The sequence below is a fragment of the Hemibagrus wyckioides genome, linkage group LG25 (genome assembly GCF_019097595.1).
Source record: "Hemibagrus wyckioides isolate EC202008001 linkage group LG25, SWU_Hwy_1.0, whole genome shotgun sequence".
Classification (NCBI taxonomy): domain Eukaryota; kingdom Metazoa; phylum Chordata; class Actinopteri; order Siluriformes; family Bagridae; genus Hemibagrus; species Hemibagrus wyckioides.
Window position 1 is genome coordinate 8691570 of NC_080734.1, and position 15074 is coordinate 8706643.

The 15074-nt window shown below is 36.8% G+C and overlaps 1 protein-coding gene across 3 annotated transcripts in view; it reads left to right on the plus strand.

Moving 5' to 3' along the window:
• The window catches only part of slc24a4b (solute carrier family 24 member 4b), a 49069-nt gene extending 41670 nt beyond the window's left edge, over nucleotides 1-7399 (plus strand). For all 3 annotated transcript variants that reach the window (XM_058379470.1, XM_058379471.1, XM_058379472.1), the window contains 5 exons: nucleotides 2277-2443; nucleotides 2524-2638; nucleotides 3850-3962; nucleotides 4852-4917; nucleotides 5800-7399. In XM_058379470.1, the coding sequence (XP_058235453.1) occupies nucleotides 2277-2443; nucleotides 2524-2638; nucleotides 3850-3962; nucleotides 4852-4917; nucleotides 5800-5952 (614 nt within the window). In that variant the 3' untranslated portion in view covers nucleotides 5953-7399. The remainder of the gene's footprint in view (nucleotides 1-2276; nucleotides 2444-2523; nucleotides 2639-3849; nucleotides 3963-4851; nucleotides 4918-5799) is intronic.
• Nucleotides 7400-15074: the final 7675 nt, after the last annotated feature.

The following is a 15074-nucleotide window of genomic DNA, read 5'->3' on the forward strand; positions in this document are numbered from 1 at the left end:
ATGCCACAGAAAAGCCGGACTGTTGTACAATATATAGTTAAGAATTTTACATTTATGAAAGTCTCATGAAAGTCTTATGAAAGGCTCAGAACCATGCAGTAAGGTTAGCTAACTGACGTTAGTTAACAGAAAGCTAAAGCGTAAAACTTGCTAGCAAATTTATCTGTTGACGCATCCATTAACACTGACCTAATGTTAAGAAAAAGTACTTAAATAAGACTTAAATAGTTGACTTACTGTGACAGAAGCTGCATGAATACTGTAGCAGGGTGATGCGCCTTCAGATGCCTCTTAAGATTCGTGGTATTCTTTCCGCCTATTTTATAGCCACAGGGTTCTTCTCCATTTTCTGTGATAGTGCACAATTTATTTATTTTTTTCCAGAGGAATTATAACAGAAATGCTTCCATATACCCGCCAACTGTCTGAGATGCAAACGCCTCTTATCCAATCCAATGACAGGGCCGCACATTATGAAAGACGGTTAGCCGATACAAAGAGATCATTTATTTCGAATGTCCGATTCTCCTAAAAAAAAAAAAAAAAAAAAAGCATTTTAGTCCAGTCTCGTTAACAAAGAAACGTCTTAAATTTCATCATAGTTTTTAATCATCAGATATCAGTTTCATCTTAGTCACAGAAAAATGGTCGCTAACAAATGTTTTTCATCATCGTCTTCGTTAACGAAATTAACACTGATCCACAGCATCCATATCATTACAGTTTCTGTATGGTACCATCCACAGTGATGTCATGATGTTGAGGATGTGTGTCTCGGTTCATCCTCAGCATCAGCGAGTGATTTTCAGGTCCAGTCAGAAGTAGGGATGGGATGAGGCAAGTCCGTTTATCAGGATGCAAATCGGTTAGCTTTTATTACTATAGATGCTGCACCTTTTATGCATCTTGACATCTTGTATAGCTGCTTATGGTGCACATAAAATTAGTGATATTGTAAGATTCCATTTAAAGCGCACAGTTTTTTTCCCCATTTAAATCTTCACCAGCTTCAATAATAAAGATTAACTTAATCAGAGCAGTTCCGTTTTAAGTGGCTGCTGTGTTCACTCTACTGTGGAAATTTCTTCAGCACACATCCAACACTGGTGTAGCTGAGAATAAGGACTAAAGCTTTTTGAGTTTCCTTTTAGTTTAATGCTTTAGGCAGAAGCTTATGGAGGTCATACTGAGGACAACATTGAACGCCAAACACTTGCACACATTCTGGCTTATGATATCTATTTGAGACACTGATATTCACATGAATTCAAGAAAAAGTATGTCATATTTCCCAACATGAATCGGGAGAAAGCTGTCGATTGTTCCTGCTTCATCCCTGACAGAAGAATCCATTATTGTGGAAAAGAAGACAAAAGTAGGGAGTGTCACACATTCTGCTCTCTCTCTCTGTGTGTGTGTGTGTGTGTGTCTCTACTGTTCTGTGTTGGGAAAAAGAAAATTAAAACATTGAAATCGGAGTTCACCTGAACACAGAATATACTCATGCATGAAATTTGACATTTTATTTAAAAAAAAAATAATTATGGATTTGCTAAATGAGGTTTTAAGTGTTTTGAGATGGCAGCCGCTGTATTCAAGGCAATTTTGGTTTAATTAAAAAATATGAAAAAAATTAAATTGTTAAGGAATGTAATCATGCTAATCACACTAATCCCCCTAATTTAGTCTTTTGAGTGTGGTCTTTTTGTAAAAAACCCCAAAAAACTTTCTATTTAAAACTATTATTAACCAAATATTAATTCACATTAAATGTAATGCATTCAGCCCCAAACCTTTCTTCCAGTGTGGAGTGTGTATTCCTGACCAAATGTGAATCATGAGGGGAAAAAGCAACACAAAAATGGGGTAGTGCATTAATGTGTAGAAGGGAAAAAACACATACAAAATTAGCCTACTGAAAAATAAATAAATAATGTATATACAAAAACTGACAAAATAATTTGAGCAATTTTGTTGTAATTAATTATATCAAAATTGCCCTTTTAAAAGTTTAAAAAATGTAAAAAAAAAAAAAAAAAAGTTTAAATTACTAATTATGTTATATGTACAAAAATTGTGGCCTCTTAACAGCTGGGCAAATTGTTCGACAGCTGCACCAGTTGGAACTGGTTGACATGCTGTGAAGAACTTTTGCTCTGTCCTAGAAAGTCCTCCTTAAAAGTCCAACATCACTGGTCTAAGTGAACTGGTGAAGTGAACAAGTGTTCTTGTTCTTGTAGGATCTGCTATTGAGGTGTGTGTTTGTGTGCGTCTAGAGGGCTGCATGAACAAGACCAAATGGCTGATCTCATGGCCTCTGCTGCTTCTGCTCTTCTTCACCATCCCAAACTGCTCCAGACCTCGCTGGGAGAAATACTTCATGCTGTCCTTCATCCTCTCGACGGTCTGGATTGCAGTCTTCTCCTACTTTATGGTGTGGATGGTAAGCAGCTTATTCTGTTTCGCTTAGCTTTCATCGCCGTTCCTTGTTTTGCCGAAGTCCTAACCTGCACACTGTTTTAGGTGACCATCATCGGGTACACGCTCGGAATTCCCGATGTTATTATGGGCATCACGTTCCTGGCAGCCGGCACTAGCGTCCCAGATTGCATCGCCAGCCTGATTGTTGCTCGCCAAGGTTTGTCTTTGCTATTCAAACATGTTTTGGGGAAGTTTTTTCTTCTATCACTGCCAACTTGTGAAAAAGTTCTTGGAGCTCTGACAGTACTGCTGACTGCAGGGCAAATTATAGGTTTATATGAATACGCTTGTTCTAATACAATATCATTTCTGTAGTCATTCACAGGAACTTGCATGGTGGTACTCTAAATACTCTACATAATCTAAGCCTATTATTAGACAGATTAGCCTAGATATGAACTCAGACACACTATTCAAACCAGATTAAGCTGCAACCGACCCTCAAAAGTAAGCCTTCTCACAAATTGTCAGATTAGCTCATGTTAGTTAACGCACTTTGAACATTCTGAATCTGTATGACTTAAAAATCACTCGTCAGTCTGTATGATTTAAAAATCATCTGAGATTTTCAGTCAGCTTTGCTCATTTTGCAGTTTGGTTAGTTCATGTTAGCTAAACAGTGCTTGCAACAGAGATTATTAGCATTATTAAACATGACTGTAAAGAGAAACTCCTCTTGAATTCTATCTTGGCTCATCTCAGCTATATAATACTAGCAGAGGAGGTTATTAGCATTAGTAAACATGACGTAAAAAATTATTCTGTCATGTTAGCTATATAGTACTAGCAGAAGAGATTATTAGCATTGTGTACAAGTCTTCAACGAAGAAACTCCTCTCGAGTTCTCTGTAGTTGGCTCATGTTAGCTATATAGTGCTAGCAGAGTAGATTATTAGCATTATTGTACATGACTAGCATATTAAACATAAAAAAAAAACCGTTCTTTCTGGTTAGCTCATGTGAGCTGACTGGCTAATGTTAGATTTGTGATTTCCTAGATAGAGCATGAAATCCTCTCTGAATTCCTGTCACATGCGTGTAGCTCATGTTAGCTAGCAAACCTTGTACAGATGTACATGACTGTGACCTTCATTCTGCTTACTGAGGACTTCTGCATGTAGACTTTTTGTAGAGTTTACTCACATGGTAGTGCTTCATTTCTGTTTTGTATAAATTTAGGCTATATCTGTATCTGCTATGCTAGTTTTTGCAGTGCCTCTCTTTTTATTTTATTTTTTTTTAAGTATATTATCATATTAGCTTTATTCACTTTTTTTTATTTAAGCGTGATGTCCCTGACATTAGGTCCTGTATGGCAGTACAGGTGTGTTGGCTGGTTGTGTGACTGTGTGTGTGTATTCACTGCAGGTCTGGGTGACATGGCTGTGTCTAACAGTATCGGCAGTAACGTCTTTGACATCCTGGTGGGACTCGGATTGCCGTGGGCTCTGCAGACGATGGCCATCAGCTACGGCTCAGTGGTAAAATCATCCACTTTGTGATCTCTTAAACTGGTCTTGGGTCATTAACTCTAATGTAGCTCAACTTCTTTAGGCTGATATTGGAATAGAATGTTTTATAGAGGCTTTATGCTCAATGCTTAGCAATGTTCTGTCCCACTGAGTTAGGATGTCTCGTCACAATTATTTAAAGGACCTCAATATATTCATCTCAGTGATCAATATAAACAATCCTGAGCTCTGCCCTTTCTCTTCCTGATAGCAGGGAGTGGAAATAAGATGTGGAGGAAATGGGACATGACTAACATGACTTTATTTTAACCCTGATTTCATTTTATTTCTCAAATAGTGCTATGGTTCTCAAAGTCTGCATACCACCAGGAGACCTTGGTTACTGATATCAATTTTTTTAATTTATTATTTATATATATATATATATATATATATATATATTATTTTTTTTATTAAAAAATAAACAATAACTACAGTTAAATTTATCGTTTTATTGATCATTATAAGCCTACCAGGTTTGTTACTGAACTTGTGTCTGGTTTCTGTGCATGTTCAATTCAATTTATTTGTATAGCACTTTTAACAGTGGCCATTGTCTCAGCAGCTTCACAGAAGTATAGGAACATAGAATAAAAATTATCACGTTTAAAGTTAAGTTCCTATTTATCCCATGTTCTCTCTCTGTGATTCATCTGGGTTCTTGGGTTTCCTCCATCCTCCAAAAACACATGGCAGTAGGTGGATTAGCTAAAGTGATAGAAGTGTGTGCAAGAGAGGCTTGACTGCTAAGAATTATAAATAAAAGAACCTGAGCTGTGTGCATAAACAGTATTTACACTCAGGACAGGTTCCTGTTGGGAAAGTGTTTTAACCTCATCTTTTCTGCTCTCTCTTTCAGGTGATGATAAACAGTCGAGGGTTACTGTACTCAGTCGTGCTGCTGCTCGGCTCTGTTGCTCTCACTGTGGGTGATTCTCCACAAACACACACACACACACACACACACACACACATGCACGCTCTTGACAAATAAATCAGAACACAGTTGCTTTTGCTGACTTGGCTGAAAAGCTGCTTTATTGAAGCTTGAAGTTATCTCGCTGTCCAAGAATAAACATGTAAACAGACTTGATTAGCTCTCATAAGACACTGCTGCAGTTGTCAAGTGCAATCAATCTCTTGGTGAACGGACATTACGCTCGAAATTACTCTTCAAATTGGTTGATAGCTGCTTTTATATGAAAGCCTCGGGGAATGCGTTTTTTTTTCAACGTTTTCTGTTTAAGTTTACAGATCAGAGATTGATTTGATCACTTTATGGGTGTGGCCTAATATTCTAATCACCATGCTTGGTTGACTGGCTCTGATTGAAGCTTTTATTAGCATTTATTTTACATTTATGGAAGGAGTCTCCAGTGCAAGTGATTTATTTATAACTGCCTTTAAGTTTTCCGGCACTGGAAAGTCTTCAGGACATTTCTACTTTTGTATTCTTTCATTCTAACATGACGAGTAGCAATTTTTGCTAATTTAAGAGAAAGAGAAAAATAGAGGTTGATGAAGTAAAATGTGTTGTAAATATTCCAGACTATGTTACCTTTAATTGTAAAATGTAATCAAAAATGTCTGTTGTAAAATTCTCACATGTTCATGGATTATTTTTATGTAACAGCATGTCTAGAAATGCTTCTTAGCTTGTGACATGATTGGTCCTCAGCTACAACAAAAAAAACCCCGCCTCTAACCTGATGCAAAATACTGTCCAAAAATACTGTGCAAGTAGCCTGGGTCAGTTTTAGTTAAGAGCTTAACTTTCTATCTTTATGTGACTGATATGTGTATTTAGATCCTGGGAATCCACATCAACAAGTGGAAGCTGGACTTCAAGCTGGGTGTGTACGTGCTGATCCTGTATGCCGTCTTCCTCTGCTTCTCCATCATGATCGAGTACAATGTGTTCACCTTCGTCAACCTGCCCATGTGTCAGGAGGACCATTAAAATCCACGCAGTCTCCTCCACATCAGCTAACGTTCACCTTCATCTTGTTGTTCCCTCTTTATTTTCCTTTCCCAACCCTCACCCAAACACACACACACACACTTTCTCTTTCTCACTCTCAGTTCTTTTACTAGCCTCTGGTCTTCCACTGTAGTATCAAAACCACCATTACCTCAAAGTGGGCTGGGATGTCGTTCTTTAACTTACAGTAAATTCTAGACGTTCTTTCAATGACAGCAGTCCACAAAGCGTGTGTTTGATGTTTCTCTGGTGACCAGGAGCTTGTCTCACCATAGCAGGTCAATCAAACCTCAACACAAGCCCTCAGTCATGAAAAACAAAAAGTTCTCTCCATGACCCAAGAAGAGGATCTTCTTGTTGGCAGCTGTTTTATTCTTTAAAATGAAAAAAAGAAAAGACCTCTTCTATGTTAGAGTAGATCTGTCAAATACGGCTTGTGTTGGCTTTGCCCTACATAAACACCTCACTTTATTTATTTATTTATTTATTTATTTATTTATTTATTTATTTTTTAAATCTACATTGCTTTTTCATGTTTTTTTGGGTTATTTATTGACACTATTTAATTAATTTATTTTTTAAGAAACTCTTCACTCAGTGGACTGTGGCATTGACAAATGTGCATGTTTTTCTATTTTGCAGTGCAATGGGAAAATTATTTACTTCCAAACAGTCTTGTCGAACTTTTTGTAATAAGAATGCAAAATGAGAGAGAGAGAGAGAATGAGAGAAAGAAAGGGAACTGCAGGGATCTTAGTAGAAGTGTCCTCTCGTCTAACAGATTTTTATTTTTTTTGTCCCAGTCTGAAGAAATTTCTAGAATGTCATCTTGTGAAATCTGTACGTAATCGATGTGAGTAAACGTGTTGTTTTGAGCAGGAAGTGGAGGATCGTAGGTTGGATCTTGACCCTTATTTTCTCTCCTAGCTGGTTAATGGTGGATGATTGCATTCTTTTTAAACAACTTTCCATGTAGATACATGCACTTTAAAACAAGCATCCAAGCAAGTCTTCTCTCCTCAGTCTACCATGCTTCCTTCTGTGTGAGTGTAAAAAAAAATAATAAAAAAAAAATACTAGAGCGATTATAGGAGGATTTTAGGGAAGGTGAGATCCCCCTGAACCACCTTGACTCCTTCAGCACAGCTGCCGAAAGGAAAGCACATCCCATCTCCATCCGCAGTGCATGATGGGAACACAAACCAGCAGCAGTGAACAAAAACTGATTATTTTTTCTCCTCACGCATACTGAAAACGCTGCTTTTGAAAGGCATGTCTAATTTTTGTGTGAGGTTTGCTGCTACAATATGCAATCTCGACATGAGCATCGCTTTCACGTCTTAGCATGAAGGACAAACATGAACCTCTTTTCATCAGGATGCTCCATTCAGTAGATATTTAGGGATGAGAAGAATGTTATAGATAGGAGGGGGAGGGGGGGAGGGGGAGGGGGAGGGGCGCTATGCAAGGAGGACGGGCGATACAGTTCCCATCTTTCCTTTTTGTGAATGACTTGAAACCGAGTCTGTCGACTCCTCGGACATGGGACGGGAGGAGACTGCAAGAATTTTTGGAGTTTTCAAGCTGCTATCCATGCCTGGGAGGACGTGTCTTTAATCACTCTGTTAATACATCGATTCTTCCTTCCCAGAGATCCGGACTCTCGGCAATTTTAATTTCGATTTGTTTGAATGGCAGCTTGTTTGGGATTTCATTTCATGGACAGGGAAAAAAAAATAATTCTCTAGTGCCATTTTGTACACTTTACAGATAATGATGATGCTGCATTGTCAGCTGTATTGGACTTTTTTTCTTTTTTTTTTTTCGTTTTTGAAAGAAAATCTTTTTCTTTTAAAATAATATGTTTGAGAGTAAAGAGTTAAGTTCATTTGTGGAGACTGGAAATGAAAATATATCAGTTTTTTGGTGTGGTTGGATCTGTAAGAGTCTCTGTATGTCTCATGTACTTTTGATGTTCTATTGTACTGTTACACACACACACACACACACACACGTCCAATGTACCGATTCCCTATTCATAAATGCGTACTTAATACATTTTTAAAAGAAGTAGAATGTGTTGTGAGTGCATATTAAAAGATATCACATTTCATATGACTCATATGACCGGCATATGATGTATATATGAGATTATATGGAACATGACATGGTGAGGGAGTTTAATTGCGGTTCAGTATAAATGAACGTGACCCTATGCACTGTGAGCTCAACCTGATGTGGGATTTGTGTCTCTCTTATGAGAAAAGATCATTAAAATTAAACGAATATGTATAACGTAAACTTAGACACCATTAACAATCTGTTTAACTTCGATGAATGTATTGTCTTGTTATAATGGACGTATCCATTATGCATTTTACTGTAAAGCAATAACATTAAAAAAAAAAAATGGAAATGAGTCCTGGACATTTGTCGTATATCAACAAAACCTTTACAAAAGGGGAAGTTGTTGAGATTAAACTCTGCTGTTTATACCCGTGCCTGAGTGTTGGAATGTGAGCTTTAAGGTCTCAACTCGTGATGCGACTGAGATGAGATGAGAGGAGACAAAAGGAGTGTCTTTCCTGTCCCACATGCAGTGTATTATGGGATACTGGACCTCTTTCTCTCGAGTGATTGCTCACTGGAAAGACTTTTCCCTTCATTTCAGATAGAGTGAGCAGTTTCTCCTGTGGGCCAAAGCTTTAATCAGCTCTTCTATCAGTACCCTACTGCTTTTCACTCAGATGTGAACCTGATTTCTGATTTCACCCAACCATTAAGGGGTTTCAACTTTTTGATCTGCCTCAGGTCATGCTGATGCAGGATAATAGTTGAGGGGGGAAAAAAAAAACTTCTCTCTGAACACATTCAGAGTCTATCCTGAAGTGTTTTTGGGTTGCTTCTTAAAAGTTATACTACATTTTTTTTAATGTTTTTTTAATGATTAGATCCTTTCAGGGGAATTCATTTGAATGTGCAGTAGTGGTGTGTATAACACATTACATCTTAGGCGATTAATCCTAGATGAGGTGGTGTGATGTGGACTGATGCAAAGCAATTACTGGTACAATTTGTTTATTTACCAATAACAGCATCTTGATGTGTTTTATTCCTCTTATACCACAGCAGTTACTTTTAGTTTACTGTAAAGTAACATTCACAAAATGTTAGATTTTTTTTTTTTTTATCACTTTTAGTTATAGCGTCTATAAACAGTCATTCCCTCTGCTGCCTGTCTTGTTTTCCACCAAGTTAAGGATGCAATAAAAATATGATCGAAGACACTGCAAAATGGAAAATGTTCACCACTGACTGTTAAAAACACAGACATTGGTGATGCCTTCTAATAACGTTAAATAAAAATGATAAATCTAACGATATCAACAATTACACACTTCTTTAATATCAATTATGCTTAGCGTCTACCAAGTGTCTGGTTAAGCCGCTAGCATAGAAAAGATGACGTTATAACAGAGTGCATTAACGTGAACCTGTGATTATCCCATAATCGAAAAATAATTCTTTCTTACCCATCAGTAACAAGAATTCAACAGCAGTGTGGTATAAGTCAAAATATGTACTGTATACCCTGTATACTATATCGCGATATTGATGTTCACTAACAGATTAGCAATGAAAAGCATTAATTCTACAGTTTATTTATATATTTATATAAACATCTGAGTTCAGTTTTTCCCCAAAGTTACAAAAAATACTTAACTAGGAAGGGGAGAGGAACAAATATCAAAGCTACTTCTTTTTGAAATTGAAAATCTTGTTTTACTATTGGATATGTGACAGGTAAAAGTTATTACATCATAAAATCTAAGAGCCAATGAGGTTCCACTGTCCAAGTATGCAAAAACTGGCAATTTTTCATATGATAAACAGGCATATTCTTTAACCTTTGTATTGTTGACCATGTAACTTTTGTCCTCCTGGGTCAATATTGGTCTAGTTTACCCGTTTAACTGTTTGTTTGAAGCATGAAATGTGTTACCCTTTTTAATTAACTTAATTTACACTTATTACCACAAAATGTACAACTTCTTTTGTCATTTATGGTCAATAGACCTCATTTACATAAGATAAAACCTTATTTCTGATATAAAAACAGGTCAAATTTGAGCCCAAAGACAACAGGAGCATTAATATGACTGTAGGAATTCTCTCAGAACAAGCCGGTAATAACGTGTGAAACTAAACAAAGCTGTACTATTTTGTTGAGGAAGGATAATAGCTAGAAAAAGCCAGATATTTTTGATTGGTGCAATACTGAAGTATCTTAATTCTGATTGTTTATTAAGAAATTAAAAAAAAAATAATGTTACTCATCCTTTCATCCTAAGAATGAAAACATTCACCTCATAAGCCTTGTGCTTTCCTCAAGCATCTTCACAGTTTATCTCTGGTTTATCTTATAGCTAGAGATACTCTTTTGTTACACTATATTGCCAAAAGTTTTGGGACACTCCTCCAAATCATTGAATTCAGGGGTTGGGCTTAGTTCCAGTGGAAGGAACTCTTAATGCTTCAGCATACCAAGACATTTTCAACAATTTCATGCTCCTAACTTTTGGGTTATGACTTGGGGATGTTTGGGGATGACTGCTTCCTGTTCCAACATGACTGCACACCAGTGCACAAAGCAAGGTCCATAAAGACATAGATGAGTGAGTTTGGTGTGAAGGAACTTGACTGGCCTGCACCTCAATGCGCTTTTAGAGGAATGGTCAAAAATTCCTTTTAACACACTCCTAAACCTTGTAGAAAGCTTTCCTTGCTGAGTTATATGTCATAGCTGCAAAGGGTGGGCCAACTCCATATTACATTCATGTGCATTTAAAGGCAGACATCCCAAAACATATTTTTCTCACCTTTAAGGAGCTTAGCCAGGACAAATAGAGCGATGTCTAGCTGGATGAAACGACTGAGCTGAGTTGTGATAACCATAAATAATGTACAAATGAGGAAAAAGGAAATGACAGAGTGCATATCTGTTGCTTTTAGTTGCTTTATAAATGCAGTATGTGTAGCTAGATGTCATGTACACTTCACCAGGAAAGCAAACAGTACACACACTGTGTCCTTGAAGTAATTAATTGCATTGGTTAAATGAGTTTCTTTGTCTCGTGGACCACAGAGTCCATCTCAAGCTATATTTGAATGAAAATTACAAAGTAAGTTTTGACCAGCAGGTGGTAGTCTTTGCTAAGTATTTGATGAAACAAGTCACCCCCCCCCCCATTGGTCACATGACAAAGGTTAAGCTCACTTCCGTTCCATATTTTAGCAGAATTGTAGGTGAATGAATGGGTATAAAAGAAAAGAGATAATTATCTGTGAAAATGGGTTATCTACTCCTTTCCAGGCCCGGTCTTAGATTAGACTATATTCCACCCTCACAGTTCTACATTCAGATTCGGCAGTGAGACATTTATGACAAGAATCCATTTGAATGACTGGATAATATCTTTGAGATAGCTCTAAGTTTTATTAGTCACAGTTCTTTGTATTTTAATAGAGCAAAATCCATAGAAAGACTGTTTGGGTCACTTTCAATAGTGTTTTAGTAGGATTCAATAGTATGAAGTCTTTTTTTTTCTGGTAATTTAACAACAAATCTGAGGAAAATTTTCACATGCATGAGAATTCTGGCACCTTCCCTCATATACATATAAAATGCTTCATGGTTACACGTTAGCTACCGAAAACATTAGCCTTATTTTGTGTGTTTTCATATTTGGCAGTTGCCAAGCAACAGTGGTTTTAAAAGGGTTAACCACTTGAACAGCGAGCGTAACAAAGTACAGAAAACCGAACACGCTACATGTTCTCACTCATGAGATATTCTTCACACACCGTTCTACCACTGTTCAATAAAATGTATGAGTCATATCGCTAATATGTGCCTCAGGTTCAGCTAATGAGTTTCAGAGAAAAAATATACTTTACAAAGGAACATTTTGGCAAAAAAATATACTTTACCAAATGTGCTCATTACACGTCAACGTGCAAAGGCATGGCTGGTGGTTGAGGAAGTTTAATTCTTTAGTATTTTAGTGGCACTAAATGCTAACATAGCTAAACAAATCAGCATAGCACTACGACTGCACAAATGAACACACAAATAATTCAAAGCTATGTTAGGTTGTTGAGTTGTAGGTAAAAGTAGGTTAAGCAGGATTTACTTTAGTGGTTTCTGAGACATCGAGAAAAATGAACAAAAGGACGTTACAGAGCTGAAAAAAACCTTGAAACCAGACTCACCCTTTTCCTCAGTTTGGTATCACTCCAGGATAAATGATTATTCAAATGATAAAATATCTAGTGGTATTTGTACATTTTTAAACAGACTCGTTCCGCTGTTTAATTAAACCGCTCAAGTACAAGCAATTGAGGCATAATTTTGTTGACAACTTTTTGCCTCATGGCTGAATTGCATGTTGAACAGGATGGTAAATGGTCTGTGAATCCGGCTGATTGAGAGGCTAAAAATAATACCCAATAAATGCAGGAGTGTCAGAAAATATTTTTCGGGCCATCATGTATTCAGGTGGTGGAAAGAGTGCAAAGTATAGCAATAATTCAGCTGAGTAAAAGAAAATGACTAAAATATGACTATATGAGGTAAGAACTACTTGAATAATTACTTTATTTATGTCTACAACAGACCTATAAATGTTCTTTTTCTAAGGAAAGCGCTAAACAATTATGGTAACTAGCCTTTTCAGCCATGTTGAAGTTACTGGGCTAGCATCTGTCTAGCCCCTTATACATGATCCTGAATGTGACCTCTGTGCTGTAGCAGATCTCATTTTATAGATTTAACTCATCGAAAGCTTTCATATTGTACTACAACATTAAGCTCTGCCTAGCTAGTCTAAGCTAAGCTTACTTGTACATATTTCTGCAGGCTGGATGTTGAGTGGTGAAATGCTGCTATCTCCGTGAGTTTTTGGCTTTTAAGCATTAAAAAAATGAAGATGGCTGATAAATTAGGCTCATCTGTCTCTGCTGTCTCAGACATTGCTGCTGCTGAGTAAGCATTTGGTGCCTGAAGTGTAGAACAGGAAGTTGCTTGATTTTGCATGGGAGATATTTGAATTTGCGCATATGGACAACAGTATTTTAACAGTAAACTTTATTATTAAAATTATTTATTATTATTATTATTATTATTATTATTATTAATAATAATAATAATAATAATAATAATTATCTGTAATAATAATAATCTGTAAGAGTGATCAGGCAAATTTAATGAAGTTGAATATTTTATATTTAAATAATTTTAATAAGTTTCTATGACGTAATTATACTCAAAAAAAGTATAGTTCTTACCCTGGTAGTGTTTGAGAGTTTTTCATAGAAATCTAGACTAATGCTGCCAATTGTGTGTGAAAAGTTTGCCGTAATCAGTCAGTGACTCTTTTCCCTCTAATCAGCAGCATGGTGAATTCATACAGTATATTTTGGTAACCGTATTCACTGATGCTCTAGATTGTACAGTGAGTGGCTTCGCTGTTTCATGTGAAGTGTTTCCTAATATGGCAGAAGCTAAAGAATGGAGGTTTATGGTTGATTAACTGCATGTACAGCATAACTGCAGTAGTTTAAAAAGTTTTTCAAGTAATTTACCAATTTCTGATATTTTGATCCATTTCAGCTGTCACTGTACTGTTAAACCTGCATGTATAGAATACACTATATTGCCAAAAGATTTGGGACACCCCTCCAAATCATTGAATTCAGGTGTTGTTTTTCAGAGGCTGGACTCGGCCCCTTAGTTCCAGTCAAAGGAACTCTTAATGCTTCAGCATACCAAGACATTTGGGACAATATCATGCTCCCAACTTTTTTGGGAACATTTTGGGGATGACCCTTCCTGTTCCAACATGACTGCACAATAATGCACAAAGCAAGGTCCATAAAGACATGGATGAGCGAGTTTGGTGTGAAGGAACTTGACTTGGCCTACACAGAGTCCTGACCTCAACCTGATAGAACACCTTTGGGATGAATTAGAGTGGAGTTTGCAAGCTAGGCCAAAACTGGGACATCTGCCTTTACATGCACATGAATGTAATGTGAAGTTGGCCCACACTTTGCAGCTATAACAGCTTCAACTCTTCTGGGAAGACTTTCCACAGCGTTTAGGAGTGTGTTTATGTTTGACCATTCATCTAGAAGTGTTATTTGTGAAGCTCACTAGCATGCTGTTGTACAGTGCAGAATGAATTAGATGAAACGTCCTCAGGACCTTACAAAAACAAGAATCGTCACCATGTCTTCCTAATATTCAGTGTTTTTTGTTCAGATTCAGCTGACTGATTTTCTTTAATGAGCTTTGCCTCAGGCCATGGAGCTTACAGGCTCTTCACACACTTCTTAGCCTCACAACTGTGCTGTCCTGCCCTCTGATGAGCCCAGAACCTCTAATGACATGTATGCACGTGCCCACTGTCTTTTGTCCACAGGCTTAATTCTCAGGAAGCAGCCTGATGAGATCTTGACTCTCAGCATGGGTTTCTGACAAGCCTCGGTTGCTCCTAATATCCAAGACAAAAATGTCTGTGATATTTCAAGAGATTTAAAAGGGATTCTCACTTGTGTTTCATTTGGGTATCGACTTTGTCACAAATAATTCTACGAGAAATCTCCCGAGGAGAATTAGAACCCTAACTTTAGATAGTGGCACTGAAAGTTTAAATGCTTGAAATAAAAGCGTTGCACTTGTACTATATAAATAATTTAGAATACGCAATAAATAAGTGCACCTGAGAGTTAAATACACATAAATACCTCTTATATTAGATCAACATCACTAAAACTATAGCTAAATAAAAGATCCAGAAAATAGATTAGATAGATTTTCTTCCTTATAAATGCAGGTCCAGGTATCTAATCTAAATTATGAAAAACACACAAGTACTTCTCTTAACACTTGGTAGTCTATTTGATTAGACTACATGAAAACATCTCTCCTTTCATTCAATTTCTTACTGCTAGAAAAAAACTATAGCAATAACAAGATAGATATTTTTCCCTACTGTATATGTTTATCGAAAGACCTCTTCCTCCACAAGTTTAGTTTT